The sequence below is a fragment of the Chiloscyllium plagiosum genome, chromosome 39, assembly GCF_004010195.1.
Source record: "Chiloscyllium plagiosum isolate BGI_BamShark_2017 chromosome 39, ASM401019v2, whole genome shotgun sequence".
Classification (NCBI taxonomy): domain Eukaryota; kingdom Metazoa; phylum Chordata; class Chondrichthyes; order Orectolobiformes; family Hemiscylliidae; genus Chiloscyllium; species Chiloscyllium plagiosum.
In genome coordinates, this window is record NC_057748.1 from 13,849,235 (window position 1) to 13,865,999 (window position 16,765).

Below are 16,765 nucleotides of genomic sequence, written 5' to 3' on the forward strand. Positions count from 1 at the left end.
CCTCCCTGTCCCCAGTAACTGGCCCCCATCGCCCGGTCCCCCAATAGCCAACAGCTTGTGCCCATTACCTGCTGATTGAATAGTTTCATATCCTGTCCCTGTGAATCCAGTCATGTTCCAAACCAGTGCAGACCCTGGCCCCCATCGCCCGGTCCCCCAATAGCCAACAGCTTGTGCCCATTACCTGCTGATTGAATAGTTTCATATCCTGTCCCTGTGAATCCAGTCATGTTCCAAACACAGTGCAGACGTTCCAAATATTGCCCATTAATAGCTAGTCTTGCATGGGGGGTGAGTGCACCCCCTGCTGTAGCATTAGCAGCACTTGGAGGTTGGGGGGGGGGGGGTGAATCAGTGACAGAAAGGCACAGACAAAGAGTCTTCTTTGTGAAGGTGTACGAGATTAATTTAGGATATTTTGTTGGCATGGAGGAGCTGGACTGTTTCATGCTGTATTACTGTATGACTCCATATACTTTGCAACAGCAGATGGAGGAGTCAAAAACATGGAACTGATAGTAAGGAAAGGCCCATATGGTGGCTCAGTGGTTAGCACTGCTGCCTGACAGCACTAAGGACCTGGGTTCGATTCCAGCCTCAGGCAACTGTCAGCGTAGAGTTTGCATGTTCTCCCTGTGTCGGCGTGTGTGTATGCGCTCTGGTTTCCACCCACACTCCAAAGATGTGGCCATGCTAAATTGCCCATGGTGTTCAGGGATGTGTAGGTTAGGTGCATTAGTCAGGGATGAATGGGTCTGGGAGGGTTACTGTTCGGAGGGCTTGTTGGGCTGAAGGGCCTGTTTCCACGCTGTAGGGCTTCTATTCAGAGCACTGGGGAGATGCAGAGTGAAGTCGGTTCACCTGAATGCTCCTTTTGCTTGTCTCCTGCTGCTTTTTAATCATCTGCCCAAAATTCTGAAGCTTCAGGATTTCGCAGGATAAGAAAGTGAAAGTAGAATTACCTCTTTTCATTTCTGTCGTCTTGATCACTGACGGCTAGTTTGCTCGGATCTTCTGACTGTGGGTGAAAGCTGGCTCCAAACAAATTAGGATTGAGGGAGAAGCTAAGCAGGTGACCTTCATCTGGAAAGGAGAGAATGTGCATTTATATAGTGCCCTTAACAAAGTAAAACCAGTACCAGGCATTGCCATGCTTGATTAAGCTTGCCTGATCACTGATTCTTGCACAGTGCTTGATTGCCAGAGGATGTGGGTGGAGCTAATGAGGCAAAAGTGAGGACTGCAGATGCTGGAAATCAGAGTCTAGATTAGAGTGGCATTGGTAAAGCACAGCAGGTCAGGCAGCACCCGAGGAGCAGGAGAATCGATGTTTCGGGCAAAGCCCTTCATCTGGACTAAAGGCAGGGAGCCTCCGGGTGGAGAGATAAATGGGAGGGGGTTGTTGAGGAAAAGGTAGCAAAGAATACAATAGAATCTACAATCTGTAGATTCAAAACCACAAGCAACGGTCCTCCTTTCGGATCCTCCACACCACACTCACAGCAATGTGCGCAGAGCACTTCAGGGAACACTTCCGGGACACCCACACCACCGCCCCATGGCCGAACATTTCAACTCCCCCTCCCACTCTGCCAAGATCATGCAGGTCCTGGGTCTCCTTCACCGCCGCTCCCTCACCACCAGACGCCTGGAGGAAGAACGCCTCATCTTCCGCCTCGGAACACTTCAACCCCAGGGCATCAATGTGGACTTCACCAGTTTCTTCATTTCCCCTTCCCCCACCTCACCCTAGTTCCATACTTCCAGCTCAGCACTGTCCCCATGACTTGTCCTACCTGCCTATCTCCTTTTCCACCTATCCACTCCACCCTCTCCTCCCTGACCTATCACCTTCAGCCCCTCACCTCCATCCCCACCCCCCTTCCACCTATTGTACTCTTTGCTACCTTCTCCCCAGCCCCACCCACCCTCCCATTTATCTCTCCACCCTGGAGGCTCCCTGCCTTCAGTCCTAACGAAGGCCCGAAACATCGATTTTCCTGATCCTCGGATGCTGCCTGACCGGCTGTGCTTTTCCAACACCACTCTAATCTAAAGGTGGAGCTAATGAGTCAAGTGACAAACTCTTGACTCGGGGAGAGAGAGAGAGAGAGAGAGAGAGAGAGAGAAAATTCCAGATCAAGGGTAGCATGTGGCATGTGACTACATGTGTAATAAAGGTAAAATAAAGCGGCCATGTCCCACTCTCTCATTAGAAAGTGACAAAGGAGCATTTAATCCAAGGATTACCACAGCTCAGGTGAGGTTGAGATGTTCCTGGGTACAAAGGGCACTGTACGAATTGATGCCATGCTGTTGGTAACACTTTGCTTCACAAACCAGCGTGCTAACCAAACCCCCACTTGTCTATTGGTAGTTCTGTAAAGTTCGGAAGGTGGGTCACCGAACCCAAAACGTTAACTCTGCTTTCCCTCCACAGATGTTGCCAGACCTGCTGAGATTTTCCAGCAATTTCTGTCTTTGTTTGTGGGAAGGTTCAGAATGATTTAAGTCACGTAAATGAAGTGTTAGAATCGGAGATGTTACGAAATTTGAAAGGGTTCAGTAAAGATTTACAAGGATGTTGCCAGGGTTGGAGGGTTTGAGCTACAGGGAGAGGCTGAACAGGCTGGGGCTGTTTTCCCTGGAGTGTCGGAGGCTGAGGGGCGACTTTATAGAGGTTTATACAATCATGAGGGGCATGGCTAGGATAAATAGGCAAGGTCTTTTTCCCCAGGGTAGGGGAGTCTAAAACTAGAGGGCATAGTTTAATGTGAGAAGGGAAAGATTTTAAAGGGGTCAAAGGGACAATCCTTTCACACAGAGAGAGGTGTGTGTATGGAATGAGCTGCCAGAGGAAGTGGTGGAGACTGGTACAATGACAGCATTTAAAAGGCATCTGGATGGGTATATGGATAGGAAGGGTTTGGAGGGATATGGACCGAATGCTGGCAAATGGGTCTAGATTTGGTTGGGATATCTGGTCAGCGTGGACACGTTGGACTGAAGGGTCTCTTTCTGTGCTGTACATCTCTATGACTCTATAGAGACCTACAGAACAGAGGTGGTCAGTTTAGCTCAGTTGGCTGGATAGCTGGCTTGACACGTGTAACGTGGGTTCAATTCCCACACCAGCCGAGGTCACTATAAAGGAGCCTCCTTCTGAATCTTTCCCTTCGTGGTAGCCCTTAGATTAAGACTCTGTTAGTCCTCTGTCTCTCTCTCTCTCTCTAATCAAAAATTAACCCTAAGGTCTGCTAAGACAATGGTGACTAACTCTCAAGAGCACTGAAGAAGGCCTTTTGGCCCATTGAATCTGTGCCAGTCAAAACAAAGCACCTAATAATTGCAATCCCCATACACTTGGCCTTACCATCACAGGTGCATTTAGATTTAGAACTATCTCTGTATTATTTTGAGATTAATAAGAATCACAGCAATTCAATCCAATCCATAATGGACATTTTTAAGGTCGTGTTATGAGGCAGAAATTTGACACTGAACCATCTGTGGAGATAAGAAAGAGAGACAACCAAACGTTTCGTGACAGAGGTGCAATGTGAAGGAATAGGGAGGTTAGAGAGTGGAACTCCCCTACTCAGGAACTAGGTGAAGGCAAGGCTGCAAAGACGGAACAATTAATATCAGGAACACGCAAGTAACCAGAATTAACAGCATCTGGATGGGAACATGGATAGGATGGCGATTTTTGAGAGGATTTGTAGCTCAGATTGATGATAAGTCTGTAAGTTAGCTCGATGAGCTGGAAGGTTTGTTTTCAGACATTTCGTCACCAGACGAGGTAACATCATCAGTGAGAGTCTCTGGTGAAGCGCTGGTGGTATGTCCCACCTCTCTATTTATAGGTCTTGGTTTCTTAAGGTGGGTGATGTCATTTCTGGTTCTTTTTTTCATGGGAATGTAGATAGAGTCTAAATCGGTGTGTTTATTGATGGAGTTCTGGTTAGAATGCCATGCCACTAAGAATTCTCATGTGTGTCTTTGTTTTACCTGTCCTGTGTATGTCATCCCTGTCAAATTGGTGTCCTTCTTTGTCTGTATGTATAGAAACTAGTGAGAGTGAGTCCTGTCTTTTGGTGGCCGGTTGGTGTTCATGTATCCTGGTGGCATGTTTCCTGGTAGTTTGTCCGATATAGTGTTTTTTTTACAGTTCTTGCATAGTATCTTGTAAATGACATTAGTTTAGCTGGTGGTATCTAATGGATCCTTTAGGTTAATTAGTCGCAGTTTAAGTGTGTTGGTAACTTTGTGGACACATCCTAGGACAGGCGAAACAAAGATACACACGGGAATTCTTAGAGGCATGGCATTCTAACCAGAACTCCATCAATAAACACATCGATTTAGATCCTATATACCTTCCATGAAAAAAATAACTGGACATGACATCAACCACCTTAAGAAACCAAGACCTATAAATAGAGAGGTGGGACATACCACCAGCGCTTCACCAGAGACTCTCACTGATGATGTTACCTAGTCTGGTGACGAAACATCAAAATCAAACCTTCCAGCTTAGCAAGCTAACTTATATATATATATATATGAATAGGAAGGGTTTCGAGGGATATGGGCCAAATGCTGGTAAATGGGACGAGAGCAATTTAAGATATCTGGTCGGCATAGACGGATTGGACCAAAGGGTCTGTTTCTGTGCTGTGACCCTAAAGGAGATGGAGATGAGGAGGGTTGAGGTATTTGAAAATGACAATGAAACACAGGGCTGATTTATTGTTTCTGCGCAACACAGTTCCGTTCAAATCAGGTCAGCTTCCTGCGATACTTGTCCTTTTGTGCAATGTAAGTGCCACACTCTAAGCCAGCGTTTCTAGTCCATTGCCTTGAGAAGGTTGTGGGGAGCTGCTTTCTCAAACCACTCCGGTTCAAGTGGTCTGGTTACATCTGTAAAGTGCTGTTGCTATTCATTCCTAGGTAGGTCTGCAGGGAGGATCTCAGCTGAAGATGTCCAAAGCAATGAAAGGTCACGTTGCTCAAAAAGTAAGGTGGATCACAGATAAGAAAGGATGGGGAAGGGATTCTTTAAAATGTCCCTTTGTGTCTCCCCCCTTCCCTCGCGTTGACTGTATTTTGAGAAATGGCCTATATATTCTGCTACACCTTGGTTTTCAGGGGGAGAAGAATTACCTGAAGACTTCACCCCACCCCAAACCCCAATTAATCTTCAGTTTTGACCAAATATCCAGCATCTCTCTCATGTTTATACAAATTGTTATGTCGGGTTATACTAACTTTATAGCACAGCAACAGGCCATTCAGCCCAACACGCTCACACTTATCCCAGAGATTTCAGAGCAAAGGATGTGTACCTGGACTGCTGTCCTCATTCTCCGTCGAGCTGCTGAGTGGCCAAGATTCAAACCTGGATGGAGGGTAGACAAATGCAGATCGTTACTCAGCTTTCCTTCAGGCACTTGGGTGATGACTCAAGTCTCCAAATCACATATTATCGAAAAGGGGAAAGTGGCGTTGTAGCAATGTCACAGGACTAGCAATCCAGAGTCCCAGGTTAACACAGAAACGTAGACAATAGGAGCAGGATGAGGCCATTCATCCCTTTGAGCTTGCCTCCACATGATCATGGCTGATCGTCCAACTCAGTTCCCCAGTCACTGCTTTCTCCCCATACCTTTTGATCCCTTTAATCCTAAGAACTAGATCTAACTCCTTGCTGAAAACATTCAATGTTTCGCCTCAACCGTTTTCTGTGGCAGAGGATTCCACAGTCTCCCCACTCTCTGGGTGAAAACATTTCTCCTCATCTCAGTCCTAAAACGTCCACCCCGTATCCTTAAACTGTATCTCCTGATTGTGAACAGCCCCATCTTTGCGGATATCTCTACGACTCTATAACTAACGAAAGGCCATCAACTGGAAACATTAACTCTGTTTTTTCTTCCTCTCTCCACTGATGCTGCCTCATCTGTTTGGTATTCCCAGCATTTTCCATTGTTATTTCAGATTCCCACAACTTTGGTGATTACACTTCCACCCACCTCTACTTCCTGTCGAGACTTCTTTCCAATCTCTCTGGTTTCTCTGTCTTTGCTATATCCATTCCAATGACATGACCTTCCATACCGATGATTCAGGCGGCACGGTGGCTCAGTGGTTAGCACTGCTGCCTCACAGCGCCAGGGATCCGGGTTCGATTCCAGCCTCGGGTGACTGTCTGTGTGAAGTTTGTACGTTCTCCCCGTGTCTGTGTGGGTTTCCTCCCACAATCCAAAGATGTGCAGGTTAGGGTGGATTGGCCATGCTAAATTGCCCATTGTTAGTGAGTTTTGAGAAGATTTGTAGTTCAGGCTGAGGTTCTGGATGTAGGTTTGCTCATCGAGCTGATGAAATCAAATCTTCCAGCTCAGCGAGCAAGCCTACAACCAATGCCCATAGTGTTAGGGCATTGGTCAGAGGAAAATGGGTCTGGGTGGGTTACTGTTTGGAGGGTTGGCATGGACTGATTGGGCCAAATGGCCTGTTTCCACACTGTCGGCAATCTAATCGAGAAACAGAATTCCGGCTTTCTCCATGGAAGATCCTCTTGTTGTATGTGATGGGGCCTGAACCATTCCTACCTATCTTGCTCGACCATTCCCATCCCTTCCAGAACCACAATGGGGTTCTCCCCTGGCTCGTAAGGTCAACACAAAGGAATGGAAATGCAACTGCTTCTCTCTGCTACGCCTTACCCCTTCAGCTGAGCTTGCTTTCTCTCCTTAAAAATATATATATATTTCAGACCGAATTTTGCAGCAGTAAAGACAAAATCCCAGCAAGTCACTCTGCAGAATTGACAGTGGCCCACAATATTATCTACGTCACACGAAGAATACAAACATTATGCATTAGAGCAAAAAGTCAAAAAGCGTGGCACTGGAAAAGCGCAGCAGGTCGGGCAGCACCCCGAGGAGCAGGAGATATTCCTGATGAAGGGCTTTTGCCCGAAATGTCGATTCTCCTGCTCCTGGGATGCTGCCTGACCTGCTGTGCTTTTCCAGCACCACACTCTCGACTCTGATCTCCAGCATCTGCAGTCCTCACTGTCTTTGAGGAGAAAGTGAGGACTGCAGATGCTGGAGATCAGAGCTGGAAATGTGTTGCTGGAAGTCAGGCAGCATCCAGGGAACAGGAGAATCGACGTTTCGGGCATAAGCCCTTCTTCAGGAACTGACTCCCAGTCCCACAAGAGCAAAGGCAAAACGTACCAATCTTTTCACACCCAATGTTATGTATATGCACTTTTGAATGGTTTGTTGAGCACTGAGTCCAGTTTAGCGGCAAGTCATAAGTCGTTTTGTCCTGGGTAGCCGCATACTCCAAACTCTGAACTCAGTCTCACCCAAATTGCTGTGTACTAGGCCATAAGTGTCCAAGATGCCAAAGGATTTTACCTGCTGGCTGGTTCCTCTTGTCTGAGTCGCCTCATCATAGATTCTTTGCAAGGTGGGAATGGCATCATGGATAATCTATTCATCTCCCTCTCGTGTTCAATATCGCTCCACAACAACTCCTGAAATACAGCTCGGTTTAAGATTTAATTTCTAGAGGAGCTTGTGTTCTGCAGTGGATATTGTCCCTGTCTCTGGTTTGGGGTAAAGCCTATGTTCAAACCCCAGCACAGGACTTGATGGGCCAGGGGAGAGGTGTGTCACAAAGATGTTGATAATTAAGCTACAAACCCAAATGGCACGGTGGCTCAGTGGTTAGCACTGCTGCCTCACAGCGCCAGGGACCCAGGTTCGATTCTAGCCTCGGGTGACTATCTGTGTGGAGTTTGTACGTTCTCCCGTTGTCTGTGTGGGTTTCCTCCCACAGTCCAAACATGTGCAGATTAGGGTGAATTGCCCACCATGTCCAGGGATGTGTAAGTTAGGTGCCTCTTTCAGGGGGAAAATATAAAAACATAATAGGGTAGTGGATTGTATCTGTGTGGGATATCTTCGGACGGCCAGTGTGGACTTGTTGGGCCAAATGGTCTGCTTCCACACTGTGAAACAGAAGTTGCTGGAAAATTTCAGCAGGTCTGGCAGCATCTGTGGAGAGGAAATTAGAGTTAACGTTTTGGGGTCAGTGACCCTTCCTCAGAAGTTTCTGACACGCTGATTAGAGGTGACGAGAGTGTCCTCTGGTCCATGGTTACCCACTGGTGGGTATAATGCATGCCATAAGACTCCATATGTATGTATTGTCCCCATTTCTTTTTTTCATTCATTTGTGTTATGTTGGCGTTACTGGCTGGGCCCAGCATTTACTGTCAATCCCTAGTTGCCCCTTGAGAAGGTGGGGGTGAGCTGCAGTCCACCTGCTGTGTGTTGACCCACAATGCCATTAGGGAGGGAATTCCAGGATTTTGACCCAGCGACAATGAGGGAAAAGCAATGGATTTCCAAGTCAGGATGGGGAGTGACTTGGAGGGGAACTTGCAGGTGGTGTTCTCATGTATCTGCTGCCTTTACCCTTCTAGATGGAAGGGTCATGGGTTTGGAAGGTGCTGTCTGAGGATCTTTGGGGAACTTCTGCAGTGCATTTTGTACACACTGCTGCTACTGAGCATCGGTGGTGGAGGGAGTGGATACTTGTGGATGTGGGCTGCTTTGTCCTGGATGGTGTCAAGCTTGTTAACTTAAAGAATCAATGGAGAACTCTCCTGTTTCAATGTATCAAGTTCCAAGCAAATAAGTCATTAATCAAGAGGGAGTTAACACATACAAAAAGCCTCTATTATTGATTAGAGCAAAGTGAACTGCACCGATAGCTGGGATAATTGTGTTCTGAGGAATCAAAAGGATCCCTAGGCCAGGGAGACTGTGATGCAGCCTGAGTTTCAGATTGCACACAGAAGCCAAACACTAGGGATGCTGGAAATCTGAAGTTAAAGACAAAAATTGCAGGAAATACTCAGCAGGTCCCGCAGCGTGACAGAAATGGAGTTTCAGGCAGAATTGATCTCTCTTCAAAACAGCAAGAAGATAGAAATGTAAATTATTGTCCTTATCTAGTTGCCCCGGGGTTTTAAGAGAGTGGAAGGAGGGTGGGGGGAGAGGGGACAGGGAAGAGTTAACTTGAGGAACAGCAACTTAGCTGTCAACTCAACTCTCCACAGCCTCCTGGACTCAACACATTAGATGTCCCAGCATGCTTTACTGCAGCTTCATAGACAGCAGCTTGACATCGAGCCACAGAGAGGAGATGTTAATGCAGATGGCCAAGGGCTTTGGTGAAAGAGTCTTGAGGAACGTCTTCTACAGAATCCCTACAGCGTAGAAACAGGCCATTCAGCCCACACTGACCCTCAAAAGAGCATCCCATTCGGTCCCACTATCCCCATAAACCTGCATTTCCCATGACCAATCTACCCAGCCTGCATATCCCTGAACACTATGGACAATTTCCCATGGCCAATCCACCGAACCTGCACATCATTGGACTGTGGAAGGAAACCGGAGCACCCGGAGGAAACCCACACAGACACGGGGAGAATGTGCAAACTCCACACAGTCTAGAATTGACCTCGGGTCCCTGGCGCAGTGAGGCAGCAGTGCTAACCACTGAGCCACCCCTCAAAAGCGGGAAAGAAGCAGATGTCAACTTCGATGATGTGGCCTCGCAATTGAAGGCACGCCCACCAATGATGGAGAGATTAACACTGGAAATGGTCAAAATGCACAAAGTGGAGGGAAGCACAGTGGTCATTGGATGGTTTAGATTAGATTAGAATACATTACATTACAATGTGGAAACAGGCCCTTCAGCCCAACAAGTCCACACCGACCTGCGAAGCACAGTGGCCATTGGATGGTTGTACACCAGGAGGTGTTTATAGAGAAGGGTGGGGTCATTGAGGTACCGGGAAACAAGGATGAAAATTTCAAAATCACGCAAGGACCAAATTAAAACGGAAACAGTCCAACTAATGCATTAAATCCACATAACAAAGGCAAGCACACCGAACACTGTGGAAACTTACCACTGGGGACAACTCTTCACCATATTCACTCACTAGAAAATTAAAAAGAAACAGACATGTTGCTGTTGTCATTATTGTCACTTAGTAATTCAGTCATGTCGTTGTTTACAAAATAATTCATTGCATTGATATCAAGTGGGTTTAGTTTTTTTTTAAATAATTTCTCAGCATTTTAGAATACTGCATTCAATGTTTTTTCTTCCTGCTCCAGGAAGGATGTTGTGAAACTTGAAAGGGTTCAGAAAAGGTTTACATGGGTGCTGCCAGGATTGGAGGGTTTGAGCCACAGGGACAGGCTGGGGGCTTTTTGCTCCCTGGAGTGTCGGAGGCTGAGGGGTGAGACCAGAATTGCACACAGTATTCCAAAAGTGGCCTAACCAATGTCCTGTACACCTGCAACATGACCTCCCGACGCCTATACTCAATACACTGACTAATAGGCTGGAGCTATTTTCCCCAGAGCGCCAGAGGCTGAGGGATGACCTCACTGAAGTTTACAAAATCATGAAGGGTATGGTTAGGTTGAATAACCAAAGTCTTTTTCCCAAGATAGCGGAGTCCAAAACTTGACGGCATAGGTTTAGGGTGAGAGGGGAAAGATTTAAAAGGGACCTCACGGGCAACCTTTTCATGCAGAGGGTGGTGCGTGTATGGAATGAGCTGCCAAAGGAAGTGGTGGAGGCTGGTACAATTACAACATTTAAAAGGCATCTGAATGGGTATGTGAGTAGGAAGGGTTTAGAGGGATGTGAGCCAAAAGCTGACAAATGGGGCCAGATTAGGTTAGGATAGCTGGTTGGCATGGACTGAAGGGTCTGTTTCTGCGCTGTATGACTCTATGTAGGCTTTTCATATATTGTAGTCAGCTGCATTGATATATCCAATTTCTCTGAACAATCCTTCAGGGTAACGGCTTTAGGAGAAATTGGGATCAATTCTAACTCAGTTCAGGATTCCACAGGAATGAATGAAGTTGTGGATTTACAGCAGGTATAATGAGAGGATGAGGTGGGATAGGATAGAAAATGACCTTTACACCCAGTCCTGTCCGTTTCTGACATTCAAACTGACCCCATTTATCTCAGATGGTGGTTTTAATGCAGATCCTAATCCCTCCCAGCTCACAATCTAACAGCTAGATGGGAGCCTGATTTCTCATTCGGTGACAATAAACTAAAAGACATTTGGGGTAGAGGGTTTTGGGCAGGGGTCAGGGGTCACACTTGCCATCTGAAGTATAGGTATCACTAGTAAGGCTGACATGTGTTGCTTATCCCTAGTTGTCCTTGAACTGAGTGGCTTGCAAGGCCATTTCAGAGAGCAGTTCAGCGTTTGAGAGGGTTTTGAATCATATTTAGATAAGGTTAGGAACATAGTATCATAAGAACACGAGCAGGCCATTCAGCCCAATGAACCTGTTCTATATTCATTACAATCATAATGATTGAAGACATCAATGCCAGTTTCTCTCATTATCTCCATATCACATTAAATCATTGCATTTGAAAATCTATCAATTTCTACTTTAAACGTACTCAAGAAAACTATTTTACTCAACCTATGAACAAAAATGTTTCTCCTCATCTCAGTCCTAAGTGGCTTCCTCCTTATTGTTAAATTATGGTCCCCTCCTTGTAGACTCCCCAGCTAGGGGAAATCATCTCACCTTTTCCTTTCAAATTCACTCAGAGGATGGGAATATTGCCCAGAGGGTAGTTAAGAGTCAACCACATCGCTGTGGGTCTGGAGTCACATGTAGGCCAGACCAGGTAAGGATGGCAGTTTCCTTCCTTAAAGGGCGTTAGCAAATGAGATGGGATTTTCCAACAATCGACAATGGAATTGTGGTCATCAGTAGACTCTTAATTCCAGATTTTGTTTTTGTTGAATTCAAATTCAAAGTCTACCATCTGCCATGAAGGGATTTGAAACCAGGTCCCCAGATCATGACCTGAATCACTGAATTAATTTATAATAATAATAATAATAATAATAATAATACCACCATACCATTGCCTCTCCTTGTCTATCCCTTTAAGTAGGTTCAAATGAAATTGCCTCTCATTCTTTGAAACTCTAGGGAATACAGGCCCAGTTTGTCCACTGTCTCTTCATAGGATAGTCCCACTCTCCTGGGAACAAATCTGGTGAACCTTGATTGCACTCCCTCTATGGCAGGAAGATATTCGAAGATAAGGAGACCAAAACTGCATACAGGACCGTAGGTGGGGCCTAACCAAGGTTCAACATAATGGCGGCAAAACTTCACATTCTTGGACTGAAATGCTCTTTCAATTAAGGCTAACATTCCAATTAACTTTCTTAGTAGCTCGCTGAACTTGCACCTTAGCCTTTAGTGATGTATCTATGAGAACATCAAAGATCATACAGTCATAGAGATGTACAGCATGGAAACAAACCCTTCAGTGTAACTCTTCCATGCCGATCAGATATCCTAAACTAATCTAGTCCCACTGGCCAGCACTTGGCCCATATCCCTCTTAGCCCTTCCTATTCATATGGGCGAAAGTGAGGACTGGAGATGCTGGAGATTAGAGTCAAGATTAGAGTGGTACTGGAAAAGCACAGCAGGTCAGGCAGCATCCGAGGAGCAGGAAAATCGAAGTTTCAGGCAGGAACCATTCCTGATGAAGGGCTCCTATCCGAAACGTTGATTTTCCTGCTCCTCGGATGCTGCGTGACCTGCTGTGCTTTTCCAGCACCACTCTAATCTTGACTCTTCCTATTCATATATCCACGCAGATGCCTTTTAAATGCTGTAAATAGCGCTGAAAATGTGTTGCTGGAAAAGCGCAGCAGGTCAGGCAGCATCCAAGGAGCAGGAGAATCGACGTTTCGGGCATTAGCCCTCCTTCAGGAAATGCTGTAATTATACCAGCCTCAACCACTTCCTCTGACAACTCATTCCATACATGTACCATGAAGAAGTTGCCTCTCAGGTCCGTTGTAACCTTCCCCCTCTCACTCTAAACTTATGCCTTGTGGTTTTGTATTCCCCTACCCGGGGGGTTTAATTGCCTGAAGGAATGCAGTTGCTGTAGACTATGTAATAATTCTATAAAAATGTATTGTCCGAATCCATACCAGATTTTTCCCTGAAGCTAGTTTAAACTCTCCCCAACAACAGCAGCAAATCTCCCTGTGATGGTACAAGTCTCCAGACCACCTGCCCCGGAACCATTTCAATCCCTCAGAAATCAGAAACAAAAGCAGAAATTGTTGGGAAAAGCTCAGCATGTCTGGCAGCATCTGTGCAGAGAAATCGGAGTTAATGTTTCAGGTCCAGTGATCCTTCCTAAAAACGTTTCAGAAATCTGGGATCCTTCTGGTAATACCGTGGCACGGTGACTCAGTGGTTAGCACTGCTGCCCCACAGCACCACAGACCTGAGTTCGATTCCCGACTCAGGCAACTGTATGTATGGAACTTGCACATTCTCCCCGTATCTGTGTGGGTTTCCTCCGGGTGCTCCGGTTTCCTCCCATAGTCCAAAGGTGTGCAGGTCGGGTGAATTGGCCATGCTAAATTGCTCATCGTGTTCGGTGCTTTAGTCAGAGGGAAATGGGTCTGGATGGGTTACTCTTCGGAGGGGCGGTGTGGGGAATCTAATCTTCCCTCTCAAGTTAATTCTCCAACCACATGTCCAATTTTCCTGGCAATGATAGATTACCTTCACTGAAGAACATTAATGAACCAGATGGGTTTTGGGACAATTGACATGGTTTTCCATTAAGCCAACTCCTTATTCGACATTTTCTTGCAATCAAATTTCACCATGCGGAGTTCAAATTGCTAGTCCATTGACGTTACCACGGAATTGTAAAAAGGCTAAATCACCATAGTCCTACCCTCTTATTACAGAGGGAGACATCTGATGTGGATTAACCTGAGGGTCACCACACCAAAGGTAAGAGGAGAGACTGAGGACAGCCCTTGCTGGTACCCTCAGCCAACGCTTAGTATCACTCCATATTACAGACCAGCCATCCAGCCAACTGAGCTAACAGCCCCAACCATAACTACCCCTCACAGTCTGGAGCTAATGAAAAGTGCAATTCAAATTACCCTAACAGGAGCAATAACCTACAAATACGTTATCACCCATTAACTAAATGATAATTACACAAGGCTAGCATTGTATTTAATAGCTTTTTTGAATTCAAGTGTCAGCAGCTGCTAGGGTATTTAAATCAGATCATTGGCCAGAGGACTGGGTATTGCTAGTCCAGTGACATATCTCAGACTCCCGGCCTCAGTGTGGTCTCTAACTCCCGGCCTCAGTGTGGTCTCTAACACCCGGCCTCAGTGTGGGTCTCTAACTCCCGGCCTCAGTGTGGGTCTCTAACTCCCGGCATCAGTGTGGGTCTCAAACACCCGGCCTCGGTGTGGACTCGAACCCCCGGCCTCAGTGTGAGTCTCTAACTCCCGGCCTCAGTGTGGACTCGGACCTCCGGCCTCAGCGTGGGTCTCTAACTCACGGCATCAGTGTGGGTCTCTAACTCCCGGCCTCAGCGTGGACTCTAACTCCCAGCCTCAGTGTGGACTTAAACTCCCGGCCTCAGTGTGGACTCAAACTCCCGGCCTCAGTATGGGTCTCTAACTCCTGGCCTCAGTGTGAGTCTCTAACTCCAGGCCTCAGTGTGGACTCAAACTCCCAGCCTCAGTGTGGACTCAAACTCCCAGCCTCAGTGTGGGTCTCTAACTCCCGGCCTCAGTGTGGACTCAAACTCCCGGCCTCAGTGTGGGTCTCTAACTCCCGGCCTCAGTGTGGACTCAAACCCCCAGCCTCAGTGTGGGTCTCTAACTCCCGGCCTCAGTGTGGGTCTCTAACTCCCGGCCTCAGTGTAGGTCTCTAACTCCCGGCCTCAGTGTGGGTCTCTAAGTCCCGGCCTCAGTGTGGGACTCAAACTCCCGGCCTCAGAATGGACTCAAACTCCCGGCCTCAGTGTGGGACTCAAACTCCCGGCCTCAGTGTGGGTCTCTAACTCCCGGCCTCAGTGTGGTCTCTAACTCCCAGCCTCAGTGTGGGTCTCGCCTCAGTGTGGGACTCAAACTCCCGGCCTCAGAGTGGACTCAAACTCCCGGCCTCAGTGTGGGACTCAAACTCCCGGCCTCAGAGTGGACTCAAACTCCCGGCCTCAGTGTGGGACTCAAACTCCCGGCCTCAGTGTGGGACTCAAACTCCCGGCCTCAGAGTGGACTTAAACTCCCGGCCTCAGTGTGAGACTCAAACTCCCGGCCTCAGAGTGGACTCAAACTCCCGGCCTCAGTGTGGTCTCTAACTCCCGGCCTCAGTGTGGACTCAAACTCCCGGCCTCAGTGTGGACCCAAACTCCCAGCCTCAGTGTGGGTCTCTAACTCCCAGCCTCAGCGTGGGTCTCTAACTCCCGGCCTCAGCGTGGGTTTCTAACTCCCGGCCTCAGTGTGGGTCTCTAACTCCCGGCCTCATTGTGGTCTCTAACTCCCGGCCTCAGTGTGGTCTCTAACCCCCGGCCTCAGTGTGGGTCTCTAACTCCAGGCCTCAGTGTGGACTCAAACTCCCGGCCTCAGCGTGGTCTCGGACTCCTGGCCTAAGCCCAGCGTGGTCTGGAGTCAAGGCCCAGTGTGGACTGGAGGCTAGTTGCCAGCGTGGACTGAGTTGGAAGGACTGTTATTCTGAACTTTATGTCTTTACTTTTCTAATTTATTCCTATGATTTGTAATGCTGGACTTCTTATTTCGTTATTTTCTACTTTTTTATCCCTAAGTATTTGTATTTAAGAATCAATATCTAAGTACCTTGTATCTAAGATGGTGCCATAAGTAGCACTTGTAAACATTTCACTCATGTGAGCACGTGACAATAAAGCTAATTCTATTCAATACCTCTACACCACCACCACTCACAGTCATAGAAACCACCATGAAATGACTCTGTAAGTGGTTGTAAGATGTGCTTTTGCCTGGTATTTTGTTACAAGTGTTTATTTCATATAGTTTAACACAACTAATGGAGCTGCCTTTCCTCACAAGCGTCACCTCCAGGTTTCTGCTTTCCAGCTGCTCAAGAGTATTTGAAATATTTGAGCACAATTCAAATTATCAGCAAGATAAACACTGTCTGCTACAGAGTGGGGATGTCTGTCTCAGCGGCTGGTCAAGTCAAAGTAATTAACTTGCAGCAGCTCAAACTCAATTCACACGAGTGAATCAGAGAGAGAGTTCCCACCAGCTGTGCAAACAGGTTTGAGGACAGACAGACTGAGGAATCGAGGCATCACAGGCATCTGCTGCTACTGTGCACCTCAGCGTCAGATTGCTGAGCACAGCGATGGCAAACTGACTTAACAGAAAAACACAGTTGGCCTTGCGTCCTGGATTCGCTTCAGCTGCCAGCTGTCAGCACACTGTAAACTGAGACATCCGTAGGCTCAGTGCAGGAAGAAACCACCATCTGTGGGCTCGTCAAGCAAGGCTGCTCTGACTACCCTAGCCCCGTCCCCAGACCCATTTAATTATCCCTTCTGCTACCCAAACTGTGTCTGCGTCTGTCTGTGTCTATGGATGTGCCTGTGTGTATATTTATATATTCATGTTCGTGTGTGTGTGTATGTTTGTGTGCGTGTGTGTGTGAGTGAGTTAGTGAGAGTGTGTGTGTATGTGTGGGTATGTGTGTGTGTAGGTATGTGTGTGTATGTGTATGTGTGTGTATGTGTGTGTGTATGTGTGTATGTATATGTGGGTATGTGTGTGTAGGCG

The 16,765-nt window shown here is 47.0% G+C and overlaps 1 protein-coding gene across 1 annotated transcript in view; it reads right to left on the reverse strand.

Moving 5' to 3' along the window:
- LOC122542252 (caspase recruitment domain-containing protein 11-like) overlaps window positions 1-16,765 on the reverse strand; it is a 119,658-nt gene that overhangs the window by 27,420 nt on the left and 75,473 nt on the right. The window contains exons 11-14 of the mRNA XM_043679794.1: window positions 10,007-10,038; window positions 7,431-7,549; window positions 5,349-5,401; window positions 963-1,083 (exon numbers count right to left, since the gene is read on the reverse strand). Coding sequence (XP_043535729.1) covers window positions 963-1,083; window positions 5,349-5,401; window positions 7,431-7,549; window positions 10,007-10,038 — 325 coding nt within the window. The remainder of the gene's footprint in view (window positions 1-962; window positions 1,084-5,348; window positions 5,402-7,430; window positions 7,550-10,006; window positions 10,039-16,765) is intronic.